This window comes from Cyclopterus lumpus, chromosome 20 (genome assembly GCF_009769545.1).
Source record: "Cyclopterus lumpus isolate fCycLum1 chromosome 20, fCycLum1.pri, whole genome shotgun sequence".
Classification (NCBI taxonomy): domain Eukaryota; kingdom Metazoa; phylum Chordata; class Actinopteri; order Perciformes; family Cyclopteridae; genus Cyclopterus; species Cyclopterus lumpus.
Genome location: NC_046985.1, coordinates 5,873,485 through 5,897,485, shown reverse-complemented (window position 1 = coordinate 5,897,485; position 24,001 = coordinate 5,873,485). Strand labels below are relative to the sequence as shown.

The 24,001-nt window shown below is 43.7% G+C and overlaps 1 protein-coding gene across 7 annotated transcripts in view; it reads right to left on the bottom strand.

The window, feature by feature from the left end:
• asap1b (ArfGAP with SH3 domain, ankyrin repeat and PH domain 1b) overlaps nucleotides 1-23,836 on the bottom strand; it is a 48,943-nt gene extending 25,107 nt beyond the window's left edge. For all 7 annotated transcript variants that reach the window (XM_034559593.1, XM_034559595.1, XM_034559598.1 and 4 more), the window contains exons 1-6: nucleotides 23,089-23,836; nucleotides 5,504-5,576; nucleotides 3,330-3,475; nucleotides 1,449-1,523; nucleotides 923-972; nucleotides 583-712 (exon numbers count right to left, since the gene is read on the bottom strand). In XM_034559593.1, the coding sequence (XP_034415484.1) occupies nucleotides 583-712; nucleotides 923-972; nucleotides 1,449-1,523; nucleotides 3,330-3,475; nucleotides 5,504-5,576; nucleotides 23,089-23,214 (600 nt within the window). In that variant the 5' untranslated portion in view covers nucleotides 23,215-23,836. The remainder of the gene's footprint in view (nucleotides 1-582; nucleotides 713-922; nucleotides 973-1,448; nucleotides 1,524-3,329; nucleotides 3,476-5,503; nucleotides 5,577-23,088) is intronic.
• Nucleotides 23,837-24,001: the final 165 nt, after the last annotated feature.

The window sequence follows — 24,001 nt, the reverse complement described above, 5'->3', positions numbered from 1 at the left end:
ACTTTACATACATTCACGTAGAGGATTTTAAGAAGTGGGTGTTCAAACCAAAAATAGCGCGTGCGTTGGTGGGTTTGCGTTGCTACGGGTGTCCAGAAGAAGATGGGAGGTTGGTTCTGGGCGACAGACCCATGAGTTTGAAGGCTTCAATGCTAAAACACGGCATGAAATGACAGCATTTCCCATTATCATGAAGAAAATCAATCTAATATCTCCATGTTTTACCATCTAATCACGTCTAAAAATGCCAGAGAAATTTGAAGTAACCTACCAGAAATTCTTACTTGAACATACGGTATTCCATGCAGACAACTTTATATAATGTTGCTGCAGGGTTCAATTGTTTTGTCGGACAATGCTGCATTTTTTTGTCATCGGCATTAATGTGTTGTTTGACAAATAACGCATCAAAAATGCGAAGGTGATTTTAGGATTTACAATGAGACGGCAGCCAAAAAAGGGGATATTTAGACGGCACAATGCTGTACTGTGGGGATTTAACCTCTGACCTCTGATGCTCGATTACTGCTGAGGAGGCAACCTAAAAAAGGTCCTAAACAGTAGCTTCATTTTACGACCTACCTCGCACATCTGGAGCTGAAAGAGACGCCTCTCCTTCTCCATCTCCTCGGCGATTTCAGCCCCGGTGATCTCAGTGCGGATCATTCCGTGTTGCTTGGCGTGCTCTCGCTTCTCCTTCTCGATCTTTGTACTGACACAGGGAAGACGGCAATTACTCGTCTGATTTTACATCATGCGTGCGGGTTTGTTGTTCTGCATTGTGTGCAAAATCTTCTAGAGGGCGTAAAAAAACAAATATTGCGACATCAACAGCGTTTGATCCATTATCCAGTGACGCTGTAATGAGCTGGATGGGGCACATGTGTTGGATTAGAACAGTAGACTTTAATTATCCACTTACAACTTGGCCTCGTAGTCCTTCCATGCTTTGTCGAAGGGCTTCTTTATGTCCTGCAGAAACACATGGGGGTGGGGGAGGGGGGGGGGGGAACAAGCATCAGCAAACTACAAAGGGGTCACAGCGGGGACGGAGTTATTTGCAGAGTTGGATCGCGACCAGTTCCAACAAATGCCTCGCTCCGCTCACAATTTATGCCCTGGACAGGCCAGCGAGCGACCACGCCTCTTCTTGGACCCAGAACATCAACGGTTCATGACCCGGTTAGCCGCCACTCGCCTCAAGTGCAACACAAAAGGCAGTGTTTACTTCTGCAAGATTTACAGCTTGAGCTTTTTTAAACAGAGTGTCTCCGGTCTCTTCTCGCTTACACTGGACATACAGAGGTTAATAGAGAGATGTGCCGAGCAGGCATCTTTTTTTTTTTCCCCGTCCCACTGTTGAGCTGTTCCATGGGGGATGCGGGTGTGTCAAGAGAGAGCGAGAGAAACAATGTGAGGGAAACAAAGTGTTTTACAGTAAATCTTACCCCTTTCACGCCTTTCAAATCTCCCTTCAACAGCGAGTCCAGGGTGAAGATCACATTGTGGCTGAGGCTCTGGAGCTGCAAGAGGACACACACAGAGAGCACAGGGGGTTATAATGTAGCTGCAGAAAACACAACTAACGTATCATAACACAGACAAACGTATTTTAAGAGATTTACACATACACCGTCTTGCTGCCCTAAACACTCTCTATGCCATTAAATGTGTATTTATTAGCAGCGGGAAATACTCCCCAATAAAAGTTGTTTGGAGTGATACTGAAAAGTATATTGCCCGCCTTTAAAAAAAAAAGATCTAAACATATAGTAGTGACCCATTTTTAAAGCTACGACGAGGAACTTTTGTTGCGTGTTGATTTTGGCGGTCCCTGTGGCTAGAAGAGGTAGTGTTCTGAGTCCCTTTAGAAAACCTCTCATTTTAAGGAGTTTCTGGGGAACCTTCGTGCTGTGAATCAAATTTTCATGGGCTGCTTTTTTTAACGGGAATTGTAAATCACTGAAAGATGGGAACGCACAGTTGGTTTTGGGTTTATATATGGGATTTGTTTACCGTAAGAAAAATATAGAATAACGGCCACCCTTGTCCTTCAACATCACACTCATGCCTGCTGACTAAAGAAATCAGGGTTATGCTCAGCAGCTCTAACCATTAGGATCAGCAAGGTCATTTACAACACTACTAAGCATTTAAGTCCCTGTTGTTGTTGTTAGCCAAGTCTACGCGGGTCAAGGAAGTAAACTTTGCTTAATGGGCGGTAATGTGCTTCTTAAGTGCCCGTCTTGCATATGGACAGTGTCAGAATCAATCCCGTACTGGCCCGCTGCCGGTGTGCTCTAACGGCCCGTCCTGGAAGCATTCACCGCCTCTTCTAGTAAACGGATCTCCAAAAAAAAAAAAAAAAGGGAAAAGCCGGACAAATCTATCCATAAAATCATTAGATTTTAAGTCGATACCACATGTAGGACATCGAGGACAAGCACCATTCGTCAATTCTCATTTAGAGTGCATGCGCATACCAGCAGCCCTCGGGGCGCAGTTATTGAAGTCCAAAAAAAAAAAAAAAGGCACTCAATAAAACGGTCAAAATGGAAAAGAAGAATTAGGAGACAGAAAAAAAAAAAGGAGGCAAAGAGCGGAATGAGTCACTATTCAAGGTCAAGGTCATTTGACTTTTCTGCAATATGCAGGTAGCGCCAACAGGTGGGTGATTTAGGAACGTTTATGGACACACACACACACACACACACGCACACACACACTTGTTCCTGGTGCAGCCAAGTGTATTTATGGAGTCTAATCTCGCTGTCAGCCACACAGGAAGAGAGGGAGAGAGCCGGACTGGCTCTTCTTCCAACAACAATCACTCAGAGGATTCAAACAGGACACATTATTCAACAGAAACGTCAGGGGAAATCCACGGCCGGAAGATAAGAGCCTCGACGGAGGGAAAGAAATACAAAGCTTTGAGGTAGATATAGCCGCAGTCAGCTATGTTGTCCGACCGCGATGACGCGTCTGACTGTGTCAGCACATTTTATTCAAAGTGTAGAGATTGATGAACCAGGAGGCCCGAACACCTCGTAGCATTACATCTATTTGATTGGCTACATCTCCTGAATAACCTCTTCACCTACATGCCCAATTTAAACCCTAATCCTAATCTTAACCTTAAACCCAAATCCTAAACCACTTACAGAAGTGAAGACAGGAAAAGAAATATATACTCTCTCTGGAGAATTTGACTCTCGCGATCCACGTGAGTTAAAGTGCACACACACACACACACACACACACACACAGTCTGTGGGAGAAGCTTTTCATTTGAAAGACATTTAGGAGGAGAGCTGGCTGGTTGAACTCACCAGGTTCTTCAGCAGCGCAGACAGCTCCTTGGTGAGGGAGGAGAACTTGACAAAAGCCGTTCCCAGGTCGGGGTTGTCCCGGCTGATGAAGTTGCTGCCAAATTTGTCCAGAGCCTGAGCGTAGTTCTCTTCATTCTGGACGTGGTCTGTGTTGGAAACGGAGAAGAAAAATCAGACCCCCCGGCGAGTTCATCTGCCCTAAAGTCCGGCTGATGATGAGCATTGTTTAGCGTTGTGTGGAGAGTCCTCATCGGGATATTACTGCAGGTGCAGCGGCCATAAAGGTAACGGCCGGCTCATTATCAAACCGTCACACTTTGCATTACCAACCGAAATGTGATAAAGAATAGTGATAAAGAAATGTCAGATTCATAATCCTGTTTGAAACCTTTTCTCTGGTCCGATAGTGTCTGTTTTCCATCAGGACCTTTGACTACTCCATCAACCTACGAGCGAGGATTTCCACATACACATAGTTTGGTGGTGAAGTTGACTCACAAAGAGCTTTAGAAGTCTACCAGGAGTGTCCCAAATGTATGCTGGCCAATGTGGGGAAACATATTTTACAACACGAATATGTGACGGAAACATTTCAGAGATGAACCGTTCTTTGTTCTAAACACCTGGAACAAACAGGCGGGTAAATCTTCAAAGAACTCGTAGTTACGTTCACAATAACACAGATGTGGTGGGAACAGTCAACAAATCCCACAATGCAAAGTTCTTCTCTCACCGGTGTCTCAACACAAGTGATACAATAACAGACACGTGTGACCTTAACCCGTGATTTCTGCTCAGAGCTGCTCCAGAGAATCTGTGTTTAAACATTTCGACTGCAGTAAGTCATCTTCATACGCAGCACATGTCAGCACAACAAGATGTGTGGGTCTCCGGGACTCTGAAACTCTGCAGGAGCCGCTAGTCAAACAGCAGCATCCATCTGTCCTTGTCGTTAAGTGAGTGATGGTTATGTTCAGACTGTTGACAAGGAGCATGTAGAGCTGCAGACTGGAGACTCAAATACAATCCGAACAGGGCTGCAGTTACCATTGAATACAAAGGAGGACTGGACCTCTGTATTTTATGTTTGTATTTTTCATCTTTTCATTTGTTTTTTTGTCCTCAAAACAATGCAACAGGCATTTCATTGATTTTACTTTCAGCAAATACCTCTCTATATAGTAGGTTGTAGTCGTAGTGGCGGGGTCCACCACTGCTTTACTGGATTCTTTCTACACACAATCATCTAGCTTACTGTAGCTGTAGTTATATATATATATATATATATATATATATATATATATATTATAGTGATTGTCGTTACTGTTGGTAACTACGGGTGTCTCCAAATCAACCAGGACGGAAATCTTGAGGATTATAACTTGCGGGCTGCTGTGTTTCTAACATCTTGAGTCCAACTATTCATTATATTTGGAAGAAGTACAAAAGTCCCACTCTCTATTCTATTTTTAGATCACATGCAGTATTTTTTTCACTGTAACTCCATCAAACCAAAGTAACTAACTATTATATGACTGATAAGACACTCGACTAAAGAGTTGTTACAGTTGTTTTCACGAGTTTCTCATCCAAAGAGTTGAAACGGGAGTAAAGTAAACAGCCTTTTTCTGTGGAGAACAAACACACTTTTTTTTTTTTTTTCGTGGGATCTGAAACTGTCAATTTACAGGGAGGAGGCGGCTCTCAGAGGTATTCAGTGGAAAGTTACCGAGGATCCATGTCACAGCCACGAACACAACACAAAAAGGTGTTGGTTTCTGGGACAGCCGGAAAGCACACACACACACACACACACACACACACACACACACACACACACACACACACACACACACACACACACACACACACACACACACACACACACACACACACACACACACACACACACACACACACACACACACACACACACACACACACACACACACACACACACACACACACACACACACACGACCATCTGTCCCACAAAAAGGAATAAAAAAATTACAAAAACTGCAATCCTCATTTTTTATTAAAGATATTTACGAAATCCATGGCTCTCTCCTGTGGGTTGTTTCTTTCTTTGTTTATCTTTGGAAAGAGTTGTGAGCACAAACCCAACAATCAGCTGAAGCACATTCAGGCCATTTAGAAACAGACCGCCTCACCTTGTCCTGAATTGTAGATGGCCTTCACGGACTTCTTCACTTTCTGCAGGGACGTTCGGTCCTGGTCCAGCCCCTGAGGAAAGAAAAGGAGGAGAGGGCGCTCTTAAAACCTCTGAACCGCTTTCATCTTTTTTTTTTTTTTTTTTAGAAAACAAACTGGACAAATTCACATGAAAAGACATGTTAGGATTTTTTCTTTTTTAATTTAACGCGACAGAACGAAGGGGCAAAAGAACTATAATATTTGCTCAGTGATTCCAAACCATGCATACTCCATAAAGCTAATGTGCTCACAATACCGCGCTTGACCTGAATGTGGCATAAATCATCATTTCACTGCTGACTGTTGGAGCAAAGCCTTTGTCCTCTCCAATAGGCTAAATGAATAGGCAGGAGATCGGGATTTTGTAACGGTCACGCTCTTTATTAATATATTTATTCACAATGATTGAATTTAAAATGCTGAAAAAAAATAAACTCTGCTGCTGATCTATTGTTACTGGGAGCGACAGTGTCTGGCTCACTTCCTTGCAAAGTTCAAAGATTAATGCTCAAGAGTTCAGCATCCAAAAGCACCCGGGAGTTAAAAATAATGACCAATGCAAACAGAAAAGACACGTCCAAGACGCCGTAGATCATAACACCAGGGGGGGGGGTCACTCATTTAACGACGATGCGTATCCATATTTAGAGAAAAGCCTGCAGAGACATTTAAGACAAAGCCAACGCTTGTGTGACCCTTGAACTGATTTTCCGGAAAAAAAACACGAGGAAAATTCATCACATAAACTTCATACGCCTATAAGTAAAACAACTCATCATGTGCTCCTAGTATTGCTGAGCTCACTCCCCTGCCAGAGGAAACATATCAACTGCATCTGATGTTGCACCACATTGGATCACATCCTTCCTTTTGATTTGTGGCCTGAAGCCTAAAGTACGTTTTATTCAAAGGAGTTTTTATGGCCTCGTCTTTTCTTTATCATCCTGTCTCATAATTATCTTCTTCATTTTCCTTACGGCACCGCTTTTTATCCCCCATTTACCTCATCGGTGTAACATACTCTCCAAATCTTATAATATAAATAAAGAATAAAGAATAACTTTCCACTAAATAAACAAACACTAAACAATAAGGGGCTTTGTGTGACAGTAACTCGATTACATGTTTGGTGATAGTTTGAACCATTTGAATTACTGTAATAATATTTTAATATGCTGAGACATTCTGCGTCCATACTTACATGCACATTGATACCGTATTCAATTAGACCACCTTCGATATTTGTCCAACAACATATCCTTTAAATCTAGTGACGCATCATTGGAGCATGCAAACACAGCACCTTCTCCTTAATTAAGTTTCTAGCAATTATTTTTCTGGTGGCATCTTTCTGATTACTACGTGTGATCACAGTGTAATGAAATGAGAGGAAGATGTTTATTTGTTGGGGGAATATGGGAGTTAAATGCAACAGGACCCTCCTGACCTGCTTCACAAAGGGAGAATGCAGCAATATTAAGGTTGAGTATTTATTTTTGCTGTGAGACACTTTTCTCTCTCTCTCTCTCTCTATATATATATATACACATATATATACATACACATATATATATATATATATATATATATATATATATATATATGAAAAATAATCATACTACGAGGGTCTGTGACATCCATTATCATTTTATCTGCTGCAGGAGAAGAGATAATGGGGAGCCGAGTCAAGCTCAGAATAAGTGGACACAAGCAAAACAAACGCACACCGGAATTACCCGTCGTGAGCCATCGTTGGCGGTTTTTTTCACCATAATTTATTCCGACAGTGCAATCATTTCATGCCCAGTTCACCATAACCAGGAGGGACTGGAACCGTAACTCTGCCGTGTCTGCTCGTAATAGATGATAAACACCAGCGAAAAACACCGTTACGCCAAGGTCAGCCGGTTAGAAGCAGAAGCACACGCAACAGAGTGCTAATTAAAATTCACAACATAATTAAGCTTTACATGGCTCTTCCCCAATTATGGCAGAAGTAGTTTGCCGCCGCAGGGCCCCCTTTCTGCCAGGGCTGAGCCCTTTGATCACCCCCCCCCTCCTCCAAATGGGAACAGACTCCGCTGCCCTATGACTCCCCACAATGCCTCATTATTTAGCCCTGTGTCTGTTTGGCTCAACAGTGGCCCACACAGGCTTGTGCCAAGATTTTAAAAAAGTGTATAGTAAAAAAAAAAAAATTATTAAAAAAAATAAAGGATCTTGACCTGTATTGTCTCTGTATATGACGTTATCTTGATAATGAAAATCTTCTAACCATAGGAAAATATGAGCGCAAAGCTTGAGGTGACTGAGGAGGTGACCCCTGTTGTCTGGAAACACGAGTGAGGTGCCTCTCGATGGGAATCCCTCCGAGTTACCCTCAGAGGCCATTTTATGAGTTTTCTTTATTTTGAAGACGCCACCAAAGGCTAAAGGTTAAAGTGACTGAACTATGAATCATTTAACAAAACTAAATGATCAGCAGAATTTGTTTCCACAACAGTAATTTTGTTATGGCAGAGACTCGGCGCAGACTCCATGTAAATGATCGGACACGCCGCGTTACGCCGCATAAGTAATAATAAATAATAATAAGTCACGCATTACATCCACATATACTAACAAGCTGCGTTTCCCTCGCCTCTTTGCAACACACGAAACCCCGGTCCCCCGTCGCGCAGCTCGAACCAGCGTGCACTTTGAACGCCTCACAAAGTAAATCTGTGATTATTCAGATGGTGTAGTGTCGTGTGCCGATTAGGATGAAGAGCACCAAAACGGAGGCTGAGCAGGCGGGCGCCGCTCATGTTGAGAGCAGCTGGCACCGCCACCCAAGGGTCACCCATAATCCACTCAGTCTGTGCTCGTAATTACACGTTCATCCGTAACATTAACGCGCTTGCACAGATTCACTTTCTCACCCTATTTAGATGTTGGCGTGGCAACGCGTCCGTACGTTACGGGGGAACGCTTTACGCACCGCTCCTGTCAGAGAACACGACCGGGGGAACATTCATTCCAGGCCTCCGGAAATGTTTTTGAGACGATGAACAATAAATACCTGCACATTTGCACCGGCGCTTATTTGAGTAGTAAATGTGAAGAATGTAACTTGGTTTTGTTGAAACAGAAAATAAATCAATTTATAAGCGGTGTCTTGGCACTCATTCTTTGCAAACCCTTGGCAACTAAATGCAAATAATGCATCCAAACGGCGCGCTCCAAAAGGCCGACAGCTATTGAATATCGTCAAAGGATTGTTTTTATCTGCCAAGGAACCGACGGCGAGCTCCAACTCAACCCGGGAGGGGGGGGGGATTGGAAAAGTGTGACAAGGCCAAAACATCTGCGGTCGCTCGTCTCTCCACCCAAACAGCAAGTGGTGCACGTGGACGATGTATTCAGAGGTAAAAGGAGCAGAGAATAAAGTACATTGTGTTAATCCACTGAGGGAGATATACATCTCGGAGAACCATTTGTGCTGTGAGAGTCAACACGTCGGTGTCAGAATGCTTTTAAGTCAAGAGACGGAGCCAAAAGGGGTCAAGGGCCAGCTTCACGGAGGTGAAGGGCGGTGGCGGCGCCTCGGCGAGAACACATTTTGAAACCACCGAGGTCCGAAATAAATGCCCCTTGAAACTTTATCAAAAAAGGCATTTCTGTCATTTCATCCTGTTCAAACATAATGATTTGTATAAATATTCTTTTATCAAATTAAACAAAGTAAACTGAATAATTGACATTTGAGAGCTTGTTTAGAGTATTGATAGTGGCGCCAGTATAGGGTTGAAACCCAAAATAAAGATCCGCTGCTCACGTTGTGGACACATAAACATACTTGCCACGTGCACCCTTTGCAACTTTGTAGCTATTGTGTGCATGCTTGTATCCATAACTCACATTATATTATTATATTATATTATATTATATTATATTGAAAAAAGTATAAAGTTACGATTTAAACTGCATGTCTTAAACCTAGGGCTGCTCGATTATGGCAAAACTCCTATTCAATATTGAGGTCACGGCTATTTAACACAATGTCTCATTGACTTTGCTAACATTGTGCATTTAGAAACACCATTTTGTACATTTCACAGTAAAATGCATCAATCTGGCTATGAGAGCTAGATGAAGAGGCTAGAAGAACACTTGTGTGCTCTAGTAAACAATTTAATCATGAACTCATTGGTTGTATAAATATGAATGTTGAGGAGACGGCAAAAACCTCACAGCCACAAAGCGCGGTGACAAGAAGGGGTCCGTGATTCAAGACGGGTCTGGGGGCTACCGACACCACCATTGGGGACAGTCCACCCTGGTTGACGGTTGCACCGGGAGCAGCGTGCCCCGCCCGTCCCCACAGAGGAAGAGGGGGGCGAGCGAGCACTAAATCCATTGATTCAGGAAGCAGTGAGGCGAGGGGTGCTACAAAGTTCAGGGCCAGAGCCGCAAGCCTTCCTCCCGGGCCTTTTTAAATGCACCGCTTTAAAAAGGAAAGTGGAGCGGTGGGTTGTGTTATCACCGACCTCTAGCTTGTGGCCGGAGGTTTCTCTCTGGTGGGGGCGGGATCCATCCTTTTTCTATAAAGCTTGACACAGGTTTTCAAATATGATTTAAAATGAACGATATGTCAGTGATCCACCAGTTGTTCGACAACTGACACAAATGTGTTCTCATATTTTAATTTCTTTGTGTTTTGTTCAACTTTGGGAAACTGTAAAGGCATTTTCCCCTATGTTCTGACCTTTTATATGCTAGATAAATAGAAAAAAAGCTTGTTGCAGCCCTACTTTATTGTTTCATAGTCCAAAAGCCCCTAAAGTGCAACCTATGCATGACCGATGGGGTTAATGGGGGCGGACTTCCTGGTTCCCAAACAACCACACAAACACACAGTCGTGCCCAGGAGGTCAACAACTCGGGGGGGGGAATTGGCGGCGTAAGTGACGGCATGACTGACTGGTGGCTGTCTCAGCTCCACGCTTCCTGCCCGAGGCCTTATCCTCCCTCAGCAGCCCTGCCGTTTCCCCTGCAGCCATCCTTTGACAGGAAGCAGGAAGCGGCCAGGCTCGTCGGCGTCCTGTCCAGGGCTCGGCAGCACCCCCGTCTAATGACACCGACTGCTCGCCGCTGACAGCGGAGGAATTTAAAAAAACAAAAAACACGCTTTGTGTCTGGGAAAGCTTTTCTTGATCCACTGATCCATTCTTGAAATTCCTGGCCTGTCACGTTGGTCGTCTTCCTCGTTTCCTCCCCGAAAAAAACCCTCCCATCCGGCTCCTTGAACCTCGCTCTTCTTCTCCTCCACCACTTAATTTGGCATCGCACCGGCGTTGCGGCAGCGCGGTTACCAAGGAGACGCGGTCAGGCCGTCTCACGCGCCGGCTCCACATTCTTCGCTGTGGAGATTTTTCGAGAGCAGCTCGGACTAACTGTCCTGCTCTCTGCTTGTTAAGCAGCACACTGGGACTCAACTGTGCCACCGTGGCAGCTTGGACACCCGAGTTCTCAGAATTGCTAATATGCTAATTAATCATTTCCTCGAAGAAGACAGGAAAGGGCACAATTATCAGAGGACTTCCCCCAGGGACCGCACACTGCGCGAAAACACGTCTGCAGGGGCTTTTTTTAGAGGGAAAGTGACATTAATTTAGCTATATTCTCATTTCCTTTCTGGCTGATAAGTACACAACAACGTGTATAAAAATACAGCCAGAGAAAGACAACAAAAGGGTACATGTTCGTGTAAATAACAGCAATAAAGCTTGATGATATTTCTGTCTGGGTGAAGAATTCATAGTAAGTAAGTAGGTCTGTCTGTCTGTCTGCGGAGGAGTCTATGTGGCATGACTCAAGCAGGAAGGGTGGGGAGCTGCTTTCCTTGGCAGGAAACAAATGCACATCCCTTTCTCTGGGCCTGCAGCCGGAGAGGCCTTCAGCTCTCCAAGTGGGATCGGAAAAAAAGGAGAGGATGTAACATTTCCAAAAGCAGCTGAGGTCAGATGGCCTATTTCTCTCACTCACACACACACACACACACACACACACACACACACACACACACACACGCGGTACCGAAAGAGAGCGAGCGACTGCCAGTGGTTCTGGTTTTGGTTAAGAGGTGCATCAGGATGACCACATGACACGATGTAATGCCATTGAAATGGCCAATAATATTAGACTATATCTTTTTCAGGGGTTTGAAGTTAATGAGGATCTCTAATATCAATCCATATGAAATGGTCTTTAGAGGTTTAAAAGCCAAGGTTTCTACCTCCTCACACTCAACAAGAACATCATATTTCAACAGGGGGGTGGGGGGGGGGGGGTTCTCGATCAATAGCAATAACTAAGCAGTCACTTGGTCCGCATGCTGAAGCTTAAAATCCGAAGCATACTTTTTTCTTTGCCACAAAACAACCCCTCCTTCCACCTACTCACATTTATTTCACAGACCAATGACACACCGATGTCGCAAGTGGAAAACGAAACAGAAAATGGGGTCAGACCAGAGGTTTTTACACGCCCCTAAAATACACATCATACATTACTGCTGATCCCTCTCCACAGCAGAGCATGTGTTTTAAGATATCTTTCCTACTTCAGGGGAGTTTTTAGTAAATAAAGTCACTGAATGGAAACTAAACTTGCTTCATATACTGTGGACAATGAATCAAATGTATGTTTAGTTTGTTTTTCTCTGAGGAGAAATACATTAATATATACAGATAGTACTTTAAAAATTTGGCCTGGCTGCCATAAAGCCTCTTTTTTGTTTTTTTTAAGACAAGGAACCCACAAACTCGCATTATTCTTTCGAGACCGTGAATGTCTGAACCAAATTTCATTGCAATCCATCCAATAGTTGAGTTGGTTGTGAGTTGGTTGGATCAACAGCTACCACGAATGTGAGCCGTGCTAAACATCTGTAATCAGATATTACACTCAAGCAGCTGCAGCGCAAATGACGCCAACGCTTGCTTTTTTAAAAGTCAGCGCTGGACTCAAACAGCACTGCCTGGGCGCATTATATCAGATCCCAAGTGCAACGTTACCCTGGCAACCCATTCTCTGATTTTACAATACCTCTCTCAACATAATTTGAACACGGAAGCGGATTTTGCATATTATGCTCATCCTTCTTTGTTACACGGAAGCTTTTTTTCGATGCGTCGCCTTATTATTATTATTTTTTTTTTCCGAATCCCATTTGTAGTAACCTCCGATTAGCACTCGAAGGTCAACACAAGGAAGTCCAAAACCCACGAGGAAATGAAGCGGCCCCCGCTCTCGACCGGATCGCTACGTGATAATACCGTTGCCGTGACGACGAATCGAGTCGAAGAGAACATCGACTGTGATGAGACTCCGTAAAAGTGAGTCGCTGCCACTTTTATGCACGATAGCTGCTCTAATTCACTTGTATCCGCTAATGTTCTTGGCTACTAAGGAGAAGTCAATAGAAGTCGGAGATTACTCCATTATGTATGTAGTCCCCGCTATTAGCATCCGTCTCTACACTCTCAGAGAGAGAAATGAGCTGCTTGTGGGTTCGGGGAGGCCACGTGGTCGGATGAAGCCGGCTCTCTGCGGCAGGAACTGAGAGTCGAACCGTGGCGTTCACACATCGTTTGGCGACTTCCCCCTGCGGCGCTCTCTCGCTCTCATCCCCGCCGCCTTGTTTTTCGAGAGCGCTGTGCACGTTTTCACAATCTCTCCCACACACACACACACACACACACACACACAGCAGCATTGGACTGCACTCCCCCCCCCTGAACATCAAACAGGCGGCGTACCTGTGTCTGTGTCGTGTTAAGGAAGTCATTGTTCGTGTGAAGCTGCTTCTATTAAACAGCCGACTATAGAATAGTGGAAGGAACTCGGAGCCGATTTAAAAAAATAAAATAAAATTATAGTGAGCATCCTCTTTCTTATAGGTTGATTATCAGCGAGAAAACAAACAGCTGCAGGGCAAAGAAGTTGTTTGGTTCCTGAAAAATATGGAAACTCAAAATTCTGACTTTTTTTAGTCAAGGTTTGAGGAACTATATACATAATATATCTATTGATCATGGTTTTGATTCATCATTTAGTCCTCAAACAGCCAAATAGGGCCGCAATTGAGGATTATGTTTAGTCTTCTATGAAATTAAACTTAATATTTTCGGGTTAGGGATTGTTAATCGAAACAGGATGTCCACTTGGGCTTTGGGGAACTGCGACGGGTATTTTCTGACAACTAATGGAAAAACATGAGATCGATGAATTGAGAAAATAATGGAGTCATAAATCAATAACAACTATAATCACTATTTGCTGCATTAGTCTACTAAGTGGACCTTGTAGTGAGATCGAGTGTCATACTGTTAATCAGTAACAAATGAGAGAAAATCTGACTTATTATATAAACTAACATAAATAAAGTGTTTAAGTGTTTATCATTATTACACAGTACTATAATACTTCACTAAAAAAGCTGGCAAAAGACCAAAACTAACAAACCAGCTGATCAAAGAAAAACTCAAATAAACTACCATCTCTAATCTTTCGCTGATCATTGATCAGCTGATAAGCCCGCCGGCTCAATTTCCTACCGACCAGCCGCCCGCGTTGTAGAACCTTTAGGGCCCGCCGCCAAAGAATGTGCTGCCTTGATAAAAGTGCACAATCAGAAGTAACAGTATTTGTTTGGCCTCCGAGTAACGTCCCTAACAGGAGTCCTTGGCTAAAGTCACAGATGGAGCACTTTACAGCATTCCTTGAAGTTTTTCTGCAGACGAGGCTCGAATTTCCCACTTTATGGGACTCTGCCGGGTGGGAGACCAGCTAACTCCAAAACCACAGGTGTATCCACTCCCACAGGCCGTTTGGATGTTCAGATATTTTGAGCAACTGGACATGGAGGGGAACAGAAATAAGCTTTTACTGCGGCCGTCCAACCAAAGCTTAAAGCTGCGTTCCCACTTGGCTTTCCCCCAGCCGTGTACTTTCAGAGAGGAGTGAGGAGCTTTTGAGGGCTGCTGTCAAGGATGTGGAAAAGAAAGCGATGTCATGCTTTTCACTGACATTTAATGGCATTAGGAGAAAAATGTAAACAAGTTGTCTAGAAGGAATGTCAATGTCTTTCCTCCAGGCTTGAATGCTGTTCTGGGGAAGGTAGTATATTCAAATTCAACATTGAAAGGCTGAATCAAATGTTTAGCTGCGGAAGACACACACACACACACACACACACACACACACACACACACACACACACACACACACACACACACACACACACACACACACACACACACACACACACACACACACACACACACACACACACACACACACACACACACACACACACACACACACACACACACACACACACACACACACACACACACACACACACACACACACACACACACACACACACACACACACACACACACACACACACACACACACACACACACACACACACACACACACACACACACACACACACACACACACACACACACACACACACACACACACACACACACACACACACACACACACACACACACACACACACACACCGGGGCCAATCACCATCAAAGCTCGCAAACAGAGATGCAGTGTTTACCCCCCAGGCCACAACAAGACAGTATGGCGTCACGGGACGACGCTGCCTCCTGGTTCTGCAGGGCAGTCGATGGGGAGAACAATGTTAGCACTGCGCTCGTACAATCGCAGAGGAAGAAAAAACGAGGAGCTGCAAATGATGAACAGAGGAGGAGGAAGAGGAGGAGGAGGGTCTGTGAGTGTTGATGTGCTGACTGCAGATGAACTACAGAAACAAACCAAAAACACTTAAATCTGCACTATAAAACACATCATATGTTTCCTTCGTACCGAAGAACACACATAAAACTAAATTATGTAAACATATTTGCATTAGACCGTATTTCCATTGGCATGGAAATGCAACAGTAGCCGCATTGCCAGCACACTGAATCTCTCCACACTGAATTTCTCCGTCAGAGATTAAAATGTCTGTGGATGGAGGAAGACTTTAACGCCGTCTATCTGTGTGAGGAAGGCTTCAGACAGATGTGAACACTGACCCACTCTTCCTCGTCTAAATCTGGGGTAGAGCAGGGGGATCAGAGTGCCGGGGCAGAGTCTGGTCTGGGGCTAATCCGCTGCCGGCTAATAGCCCTTGATGATATACGCAGTGCAGCTGCGGCAGGAAGGTAGGCCAACAGCTGTGGCCCACGGACCGATTATCAGATTTCAGGCACAGACGGCAAACAAGCCGACAAACAAGCAACACAACAGAGTCTCACCTCCTGCTGCGGGAGACAAATTAGGAAAAGGCTAAGAGGTGTGTTAGTATTCACAGAGTGATTTAAAAAGGGAACAAATCGCCCTTAGATGCTCTTTTATTGAATTCACAAACAAATGAGTATTCGACTGTTTGTATCTGGTCTCAGATAACAATAAGCAACACGTACATGTTCAGCTAATTTAGGATTAATTTACATTCATGTGATGTCACTACAAGCCTTGTAAAAAGGGGGGATTTCAAAAAGCCATGTTTGAAAAACCGGATGATTTCCTATTTTTTTACATTCTGAAGCCATGTGGTGCAGTGGCTAAGCTAACAGGCTAAATAAAGCACTTTAGCCTCCATTATCGCATTTTCCTGCCAATTAGTTGCGAGCACAAAGAAGCAGCCAAACAAAGCAGTTTGCAAATTTAAATTCTCCCAAAACTTTTTTGATAATTTCTAACGCTTTCTTTATGACCATTCCACTCTTTTCTCGTATAATAACTCCATTGATGATGACGCGGACGCTTCGAGGCAAAGAAGCCAAGTTGAGGAACTACTTCAAGTTGTGTTTTTCAGCCCTTCTGACTGCAGCCATGCGAGTCTGAACTTAAGCAACAGTCTCAAACACGTGCTTACAAAAAATAAGTCAGTTCTACACCACTTTACTGAAGGTAGATAAAGCAGGTCGGTAATTATTGGTGTCACCGTTATCTCTGAAACACCATTCAGAGGAGCGCTGACGACGCATCTTGGAAAACGACCACTTCGACCGCTCCGTTTCTTCCCAGTGCGGTTTAACTGGAACAAGATGTCATGTGAGTAACGGCGCCATGGGACGAGAAAAGCTCCCATTCTCTCACACGATATGATTCACTGGGTTTGGTGACACAGGGGACAAATGATGAATACATTTTTTAAAAAGCCATAACTTCATTAATAATTTCATCTGACACAGCTGTGCTCCTCAGTTTGCAAATGTTGGTGGATGGAGCCTTAAATAGCCAGCACTCAGTTTTGTTATGTAAAGCCAAGTATGATTAAAAAAAAAACCTCCTCTCGTCCCTTTGAATTATTCATCGTTTTCATCTTTTTTTTGGTGAAGGGGCGTCTAAAAGAGGTCCAAAATACTGAGCCAAGGGGGCACAATAATCCGTGAACCAAGTAATCTACGGTGACACGGATGTGTTCGGTGTTAGTCGAGTGTGTGTGTGTGAGACAAGATATTTCCCCCGAAAAGAGAAAACACATCAGCTTTTGAAAAAACAGGCTTAATGAACAAATATGTGAGGGAGGAAGAAAAGCAAATATAATGGTTTATCTGTGTAGACATTGTTACGAAAGGCTCCCCGTCGGTGGACGAGATGTTACATGTGACGAGAATAAAAAATAAAAAAAAGCTCACATGACTCGGCCCGCGAGACGGCCTCGGGCGCTTTCCAGACAAACAACTGGGAACTATGATATTCAACAAATACTGTGTCTGTTAATTTACTAACTCGTTATATTATTAACTATTTATAATGTAATATTATAATTAGAACTGTTAACGCTACGAACATGTTGAACCTAAGAAGAAACAACAATGCTTTTGTGAATCATAAACTCGTTTTGTTGTTTACTCACTAAACTACTGCGTATTCTTCCTCTCACAAACGTGTCGACTGGGTTTCCTTCACACTGCTGACTCTAATTTTCTTCTCCAGTCTTTTTTCGTGACTTCTGGCTCGTTTCTGGGCTCATTTTAAATAGTTTACGTGATTTGGCACCTAAAAACATGCTCTAGCTGCCACTGGATGCAAACTTTAACTATGTATTAGATATCGTTTCATCTATCGTGGGCTGTATAAAATTTAAAAAAAGAAACAGTATGACTCCTAATGGTGTTTTTTAAGAGCTGAAACATTTAGACAATTAGCCGAAAGAAAATGAATCTAACCAAACAATCGGTTGGGCAATTTTTCAAGCAAACATGCAGAAATGTTGCCGGTTTGAGCTTCTTAAAAGTGAAGCGCTGCTGCCTTTCTTTGTCTCACACGGCAGCAAACAGAACCGGTCCGTGAGGACGCCGCCGCCTCGGGTTCTTGGGAACTGTGAGGGGCCGTGTTTCACAAATCTTCAGTTCCTTTGTATTCGAAAAGCTCGGTGCTCGGCCTCTGTTGCCCGAGTGGCTGAATAAAAGAGAGTGAATGAATGAACATAGTGGGGGATTCGGCCAGCGGTGCCGAGCCACGCAGAGAAAATGGAACGCGATACAGATTTCTGCCACCGCATGTACGACTCGTCTCGGCCGAGGAAAACCACAAACATCTCACAAATCATATGCATGAACTGCTCCTTTTTTGGGGGGTGTTTTAACCTCCTCCACTCCCCTGGAGGACGTCCTTGGCCGAAATGACCGTCTTTCAGAGGCTGGAGCAGGCTCAGTCTCGGAGGTACTGGTAATGTCAATCATGTCACGCTACAGCTTGTCGTGAAAGAGAGTTAAATAAAGCTCTGACGTAGTCTAAATATTGGCTAGTGATAAAACTGGCCTGGCCATATTCACTGGGGTCCCTTGACCTGATTTAGTAGAACTTGACACACACAGGGCTGAGCTTCATCTCAAAATAATCTTCGGGATCCCAGTTTTCAGATGATGTACACCACTTTATAGTATGGCGCATACGGTCAACCTGCTTTCTGTCCTGCTGCCCCACAAAAAACGAAAGACAAAAAAAATGTGCCGACAGTAAAGATGGGTGAAGCAGAGGAGGTTAAAACCGGCATTGTTCACATCAGCTTTGGTTGATCTTGTACTTTTCTTGGTGCTTTGCTGGCATGTATGCACATCTGCATGTGTATCCCATGGACATCTTTCTCTACAGCGTCACTCCCTTTTAAGATCTCCACGGGGCAGCTTCTTCCCAAAATGAGACATCCAACATTTGACTGGAGTGACACGTAACTCTCATAAATTGACAAAAAAAAATAAAACGTTCAAGCTTCTAAAAGAACGAAAGGAATGTTAAGTCCCGGCAACATTTATGGGACGTTTCTTTCTAAACTAGAGATATTTTTTGCGATCTTTGAATAACTCTGTGACGACTTCAGGCCATGGGTTTGCGCAGTGGTTTGGAATAAAACTCCTCATTCAGCTTTTTATCAAAAAACAGGACGGCATCAAAAGCGTCTGAGGCTTAAAAATGCTGCGACTGAAAAGGCTGTTATATAAATATGAAAAAAGATAAAAAGGCCTCTGCCTATTAGGTCGAGCCCAGCCATGCTTGAATAGAATGACTGTGAAAAGTCAACATTTTTTCTGGTGCAGCCCCATGTGATGTGGTGCAAGAGGCATGCTCAAAGGAATGCCAATGCAGTGAGGGTTTCCCTTGTGCTGCTGCTATGGCTCTGTGTGGTTTAGAAAAGCAAACCCAATGACGTAAAGGGCCATCTGTGGGGTAGAGAGGGAGACAATGCCCGCCCCCCAGGGGGAATAACAAGTGCCTGGTGCTAATATTAACTTACATCAGAGAAAGCGGAGTAAAAATGGGAGTAAAAAACGGTGATATTTTCATACGAGCGAATGTCAGATTTGCTGCTTTGCTATCGTTATTCTGGAGGAATGTTTAGCTGATGCAGAGGTGCAACTAACTCTTTCGCTATCGATGAATTTAATTTCTATTAAGTCGATCAGAAAATACAGAAAAGAAGACTTTGAATGGCTTGTTTTTTTTTTACGACCGACAGCAAAGCCACAAATTATCACGTTTAAGAATCTTAAAAAAAAAAACGAGAATGGTTGATTGTTTTGCTGAAATAATAACGTTTACGAGAAAACAAGACCACAAAAATCCACAACCACAAAAGCAAAAACTATACTTTCAATATAATAAATAATAATACATATTGTAATAAATTATGTAGTGAGAAATTGTACTTTCTTGATTCTTGTTGTTCTGAGTTGTACTCATGGTTTAATGCACTTATTGTAAGTCGCTTTGGATAAAAGCGTCAGCTAAAAGCCATGTAATGTAATGTAATGTTACCTTATAACTTTATATAATATGGTAAGTGGTAATTGTATACCACATGTGTGTATTTCTAGAATTACAAAGAGGAAAGCGGTATTACCACTATCAGCCATTTATGCTGCAGAAATAATTCATCGTTTGTGTACAGAAAGTTATTCAGTCACATTTTTGGGATAACCGTTATAAGCTGCCAGATAACCAGAGAGGATGAAAGCAGATGCTACCCGAGGCAAAATGTTCAACACACACATCAGAACAAAAGTACGAAATAAAACATAGAAATATTCCTATTTTTGAGGCTTTATCAGTATTGTGGATATGGTGCCCTGAGGATGGCACTCCAGAAAAGGTCTGGAGGGTCATAAAAAACTTTTTTCTCCTTGACAGCCAAAATGTGCTTAGCAAATTTCATGGCAATCTGCCAATTAAGCAAAGAGAAATAAAGTGCCACGAGCATGAATTAACAAACAGAAATCCATGGCAACGTGGTTAGGAGCTGTTAAGATATCTCGCTTGACCAACAATGTCATCTGTATGCTTCCATCAATATGTTTGGGTTCAGGTGTCAAAAATCCAAAGATTTTATTGGTTTACTCTCATTCATATCGCTGGTAATTTAATACCACAGATAACAAACTCTGAGACTTTGAGTTCCTGGAATATGGGGAGGACATTGACCTACTTTTCTTATGACAATCAATAATGAAAATTGTTGTTAGTTGCATCTATGATCTCTGGAATCTGGATGAAGAAATTAAGATTACCATTAACAACTTCGCTGGCAGGAAATAAACAGATTTCTGGGAAATGCAGTGGGTCTTCCCCACACACACACACACACACACACACACACACACACACACACACACACACACACACACACACACACACACACACACACACACACACACACACACACACACACACACACACACACACACACACACACACACACACACACACACAGGCCCAATCTCTTGTGTCCTGTGTGTTACTGTTCACGTTTCATCTCGCCATCGTGCTGCTCGTTTTTTTTCCATATTTGCTGCACTGAACCCAAGCGTCCGACAGTAAACACCTTTGTGTGCTCCTCTGAGGAGGAAAAGTTACAGGGTGGACACCGGTGACTCGTGAATACTTGTGCGTCATTGTGCGCTGATCAATAATTGCTGAATAAGGACGATATGATGCTGCGACACTTCTTCTTTCTTTCTTTCTTTGCACCGCCGGATAACTTGCAGAATCCTGCAGGTCAACACGCCGCTTCAAGTTACTGCATTAAATATTCAAGCTGGCCCTTTGCATAATTTACCTCGTCAACATATCAAGGAAGTGACTCGGGGGGGTGGAGGGGGGCTGGGGGGGGGGTGAAATAGGGACTAAATGGTTTAAGTTTGAGGGCAGGAACCCTGGAGCTCAGAAGAAACCCGGGACATTTTAAACAACTTCAGGCAAAATAATGCGGAAGGCCGTTTTTTCATCACTGCAGCAGCTTTGGGTGATGCAAGTGAGTCCTTACATGTCTATGCAAGGATCAAATGGGGGAGCGTACGTTATTAAACAGACACTAATCTAACTGTATTCATCGTTAGGCCGGCTGTCTGCTTGTGTGTTTGCCGTCTGTTGGGTGTTTCCCAGTTGGAGCTACCAGACAGGCTGACTATCCTATCCAAACTGTCGGGGGGCATCTTGCCTTTCGTTTAAACACCGAAGAGCACGTTGCTCGACTCTCTGGTACCAGTATAATGGTCGTCCCTGTCATGTGATCTCTGCAAAAAAATTCCAGAGCGGCTACCGAAGCCCAGCGCACATGGCGGCCCTTTCTAACAGATGTTTTTCGTTTGTGCTGCTGCAGTCTCTGGGTTCAGAGGCACGGAGCCAGAGAGGTGATTCACGATGCGAGCCTTTTGCTCGTTACAGTCAGCAGACACAAAGTGTGCTCCGACTTGAGTACAAACACGTCCCTGGTCCTGTTTCGGTGGATTTTTTAAAAAGGAACTTGCATTATCATGATATAATAGGCTTGTGAAAGACTGAAGATAGAAGTGATGGATAGCCCAAAGTGTTATTTGAAGTGGCTGTTGGGATGTTGAAGAGAAGACTAGGCCTGGGTTTTTTTCCTTTTAAACAAACATATCTGGTTACTGTCTTGCTCATCTTAATGTTTACATGTGATCTGCACAGTTGTTTCGTCACAAATAAACTCCATCTGGTCACTTTCGATGTTTCTGCTTCACATGTCAGATTACACTAAATACTGGGGGTCTGAGGTCATTCGTGTCTGCAGCTAAATGCCTTTTAAAGTGGGAAATGAGGTCACACTTTGGAGTTAAGGGACAGCAGAGAAGGTGTGTCTGCACCCTGGATTGATGCTCCATTTAATCAGGGCAGGAAGGATGCCAATGGAGGGTGATGGTGGGGGTGGGAAACACACACATAGCAATCCACCTGCCTGTCCTGTATTTCCCTTTTGGGAGTAGATATTTTCTTTTTTTAACACAATATGGCCTACATTAGAGAGGGGAATCTCTATAATCCTGAAACAGAAACAGTTAAATCCATATCTGACTGCCAGGGACTAGGGAATGTCTCTGTCTCTCTCTCTCTCTCTCTCTCTCTCTCTCTCTCTCTCTCTCGGTGTCACCCATATACACTGCTGCAGCCTGGCAGCATGCTCTGAAGCTGTGAGTTATGTAATAGTGAACACGGAGAGCTGCAGGCCCGAGTGCACATCCTCCTATTCCCTACATCGCCAAAGCCATCCACCCCCTCTTCTAGTAATACTCTACAGATCTGTGAAGAAAGGGCAGCAGATTCACAGGATAAGAGGTCACATCCACGCACCAGCTCTGCATCAACTAGCCATGTGTGGGTGGGAAATGTACAGGTCTGCATTAGGTACATAAAAAAATTAATGCACTTTCACAGCAACTGCAGCTCAACAGGTGCAATTATTTTATTTTCTGTTGGGGCGGATGTGCAACACAATAATGCATTAGGACCTAGAAAGGGATTTTGAAACGCTGTCATAAATCACCGGTTGAATTCAGGAGTCGATTGGATTAATAAGCATGTGTTATATATGAATATTCCACCGTGTAGAAACCCTGTTGTATTTCCTTTAAAATGTGCATTTTAAAAGAAAAATAACATCGTATTTTTCCATCACCCATCCATCCATCCATCATCAGGCAGGCTGACACCGTGGCCTTACCTCCTCCAGCACGTTCACTGTGTTCCTGCAGCTCTGCAGTCGGGTGGTGAAGCTGGATGTTGTCGGGGAATTGTAATCCTCTGTCGTCTCCGAGAGAAACTCGGACACCGATATTTGATCCGGCATCCTTCTAACGGGGGTGAAATGCCCACGGGAGGGTCGGCGATTAGAAAGGCTCAGAAGGGCAAAACCATGCACGATTTCAAAATAAAAGGAGAGAAAAAAAGAAAAGAAGCGGTGGGAGTCTGATGGACGGGGTTTGCCGATTTCTTTTTCCTCGCGAAAACTATCTTGATGATTAAGACGGCGTCTTCTTCTCCGGTGACTTCTCAAATGACTTCACTGTTCCCCGGGGGCCATGGGAGGAGGGAATTAACTAAAATGTCTGCTGGCTGTGATCCCCTCGGTGTGTCTTTTTCCTTGAGAGGAGGTCTAAAAGCGACGCATTTAGAAAGAGTGTCACTCTGCGTCTAACTAAACCTCCGAGGAAAAACCACCGTACAGAATAGCGGATGCCCTCATTATGCTCTACAGATGTTCAATAAACCGCTTGTCGTCAAAACAGCCCACCGTTACCAGCCTCAGTTTAGAATTTATCATAGTCCATGCTCCGCCGAGGTTGTCTCTCGCTGCAGCGGGGTTTGGTCCTCCTTTCTTCCGCCGTAGTTTGTGTTTTTTTAACGCTAAACGCTGCCGCAGACACGTTCACTGCCACTCTCTCCTGCTCCGCCGCGCTCTCAGAGCTCGGGTCAAGCTAGCTGGAAGGAAAGCTCTCATTTCCGGGCAAGTGTTTTCAAAATAAGACGCCCGGGGGTGACTTTAGTTTGTTAATCCTGAAATAAACGTTTGAATTAATCGTGTTCATCAATATGTATGTGTTCTAACGAAGTAAGTCTGCGAAATGTAATTATTT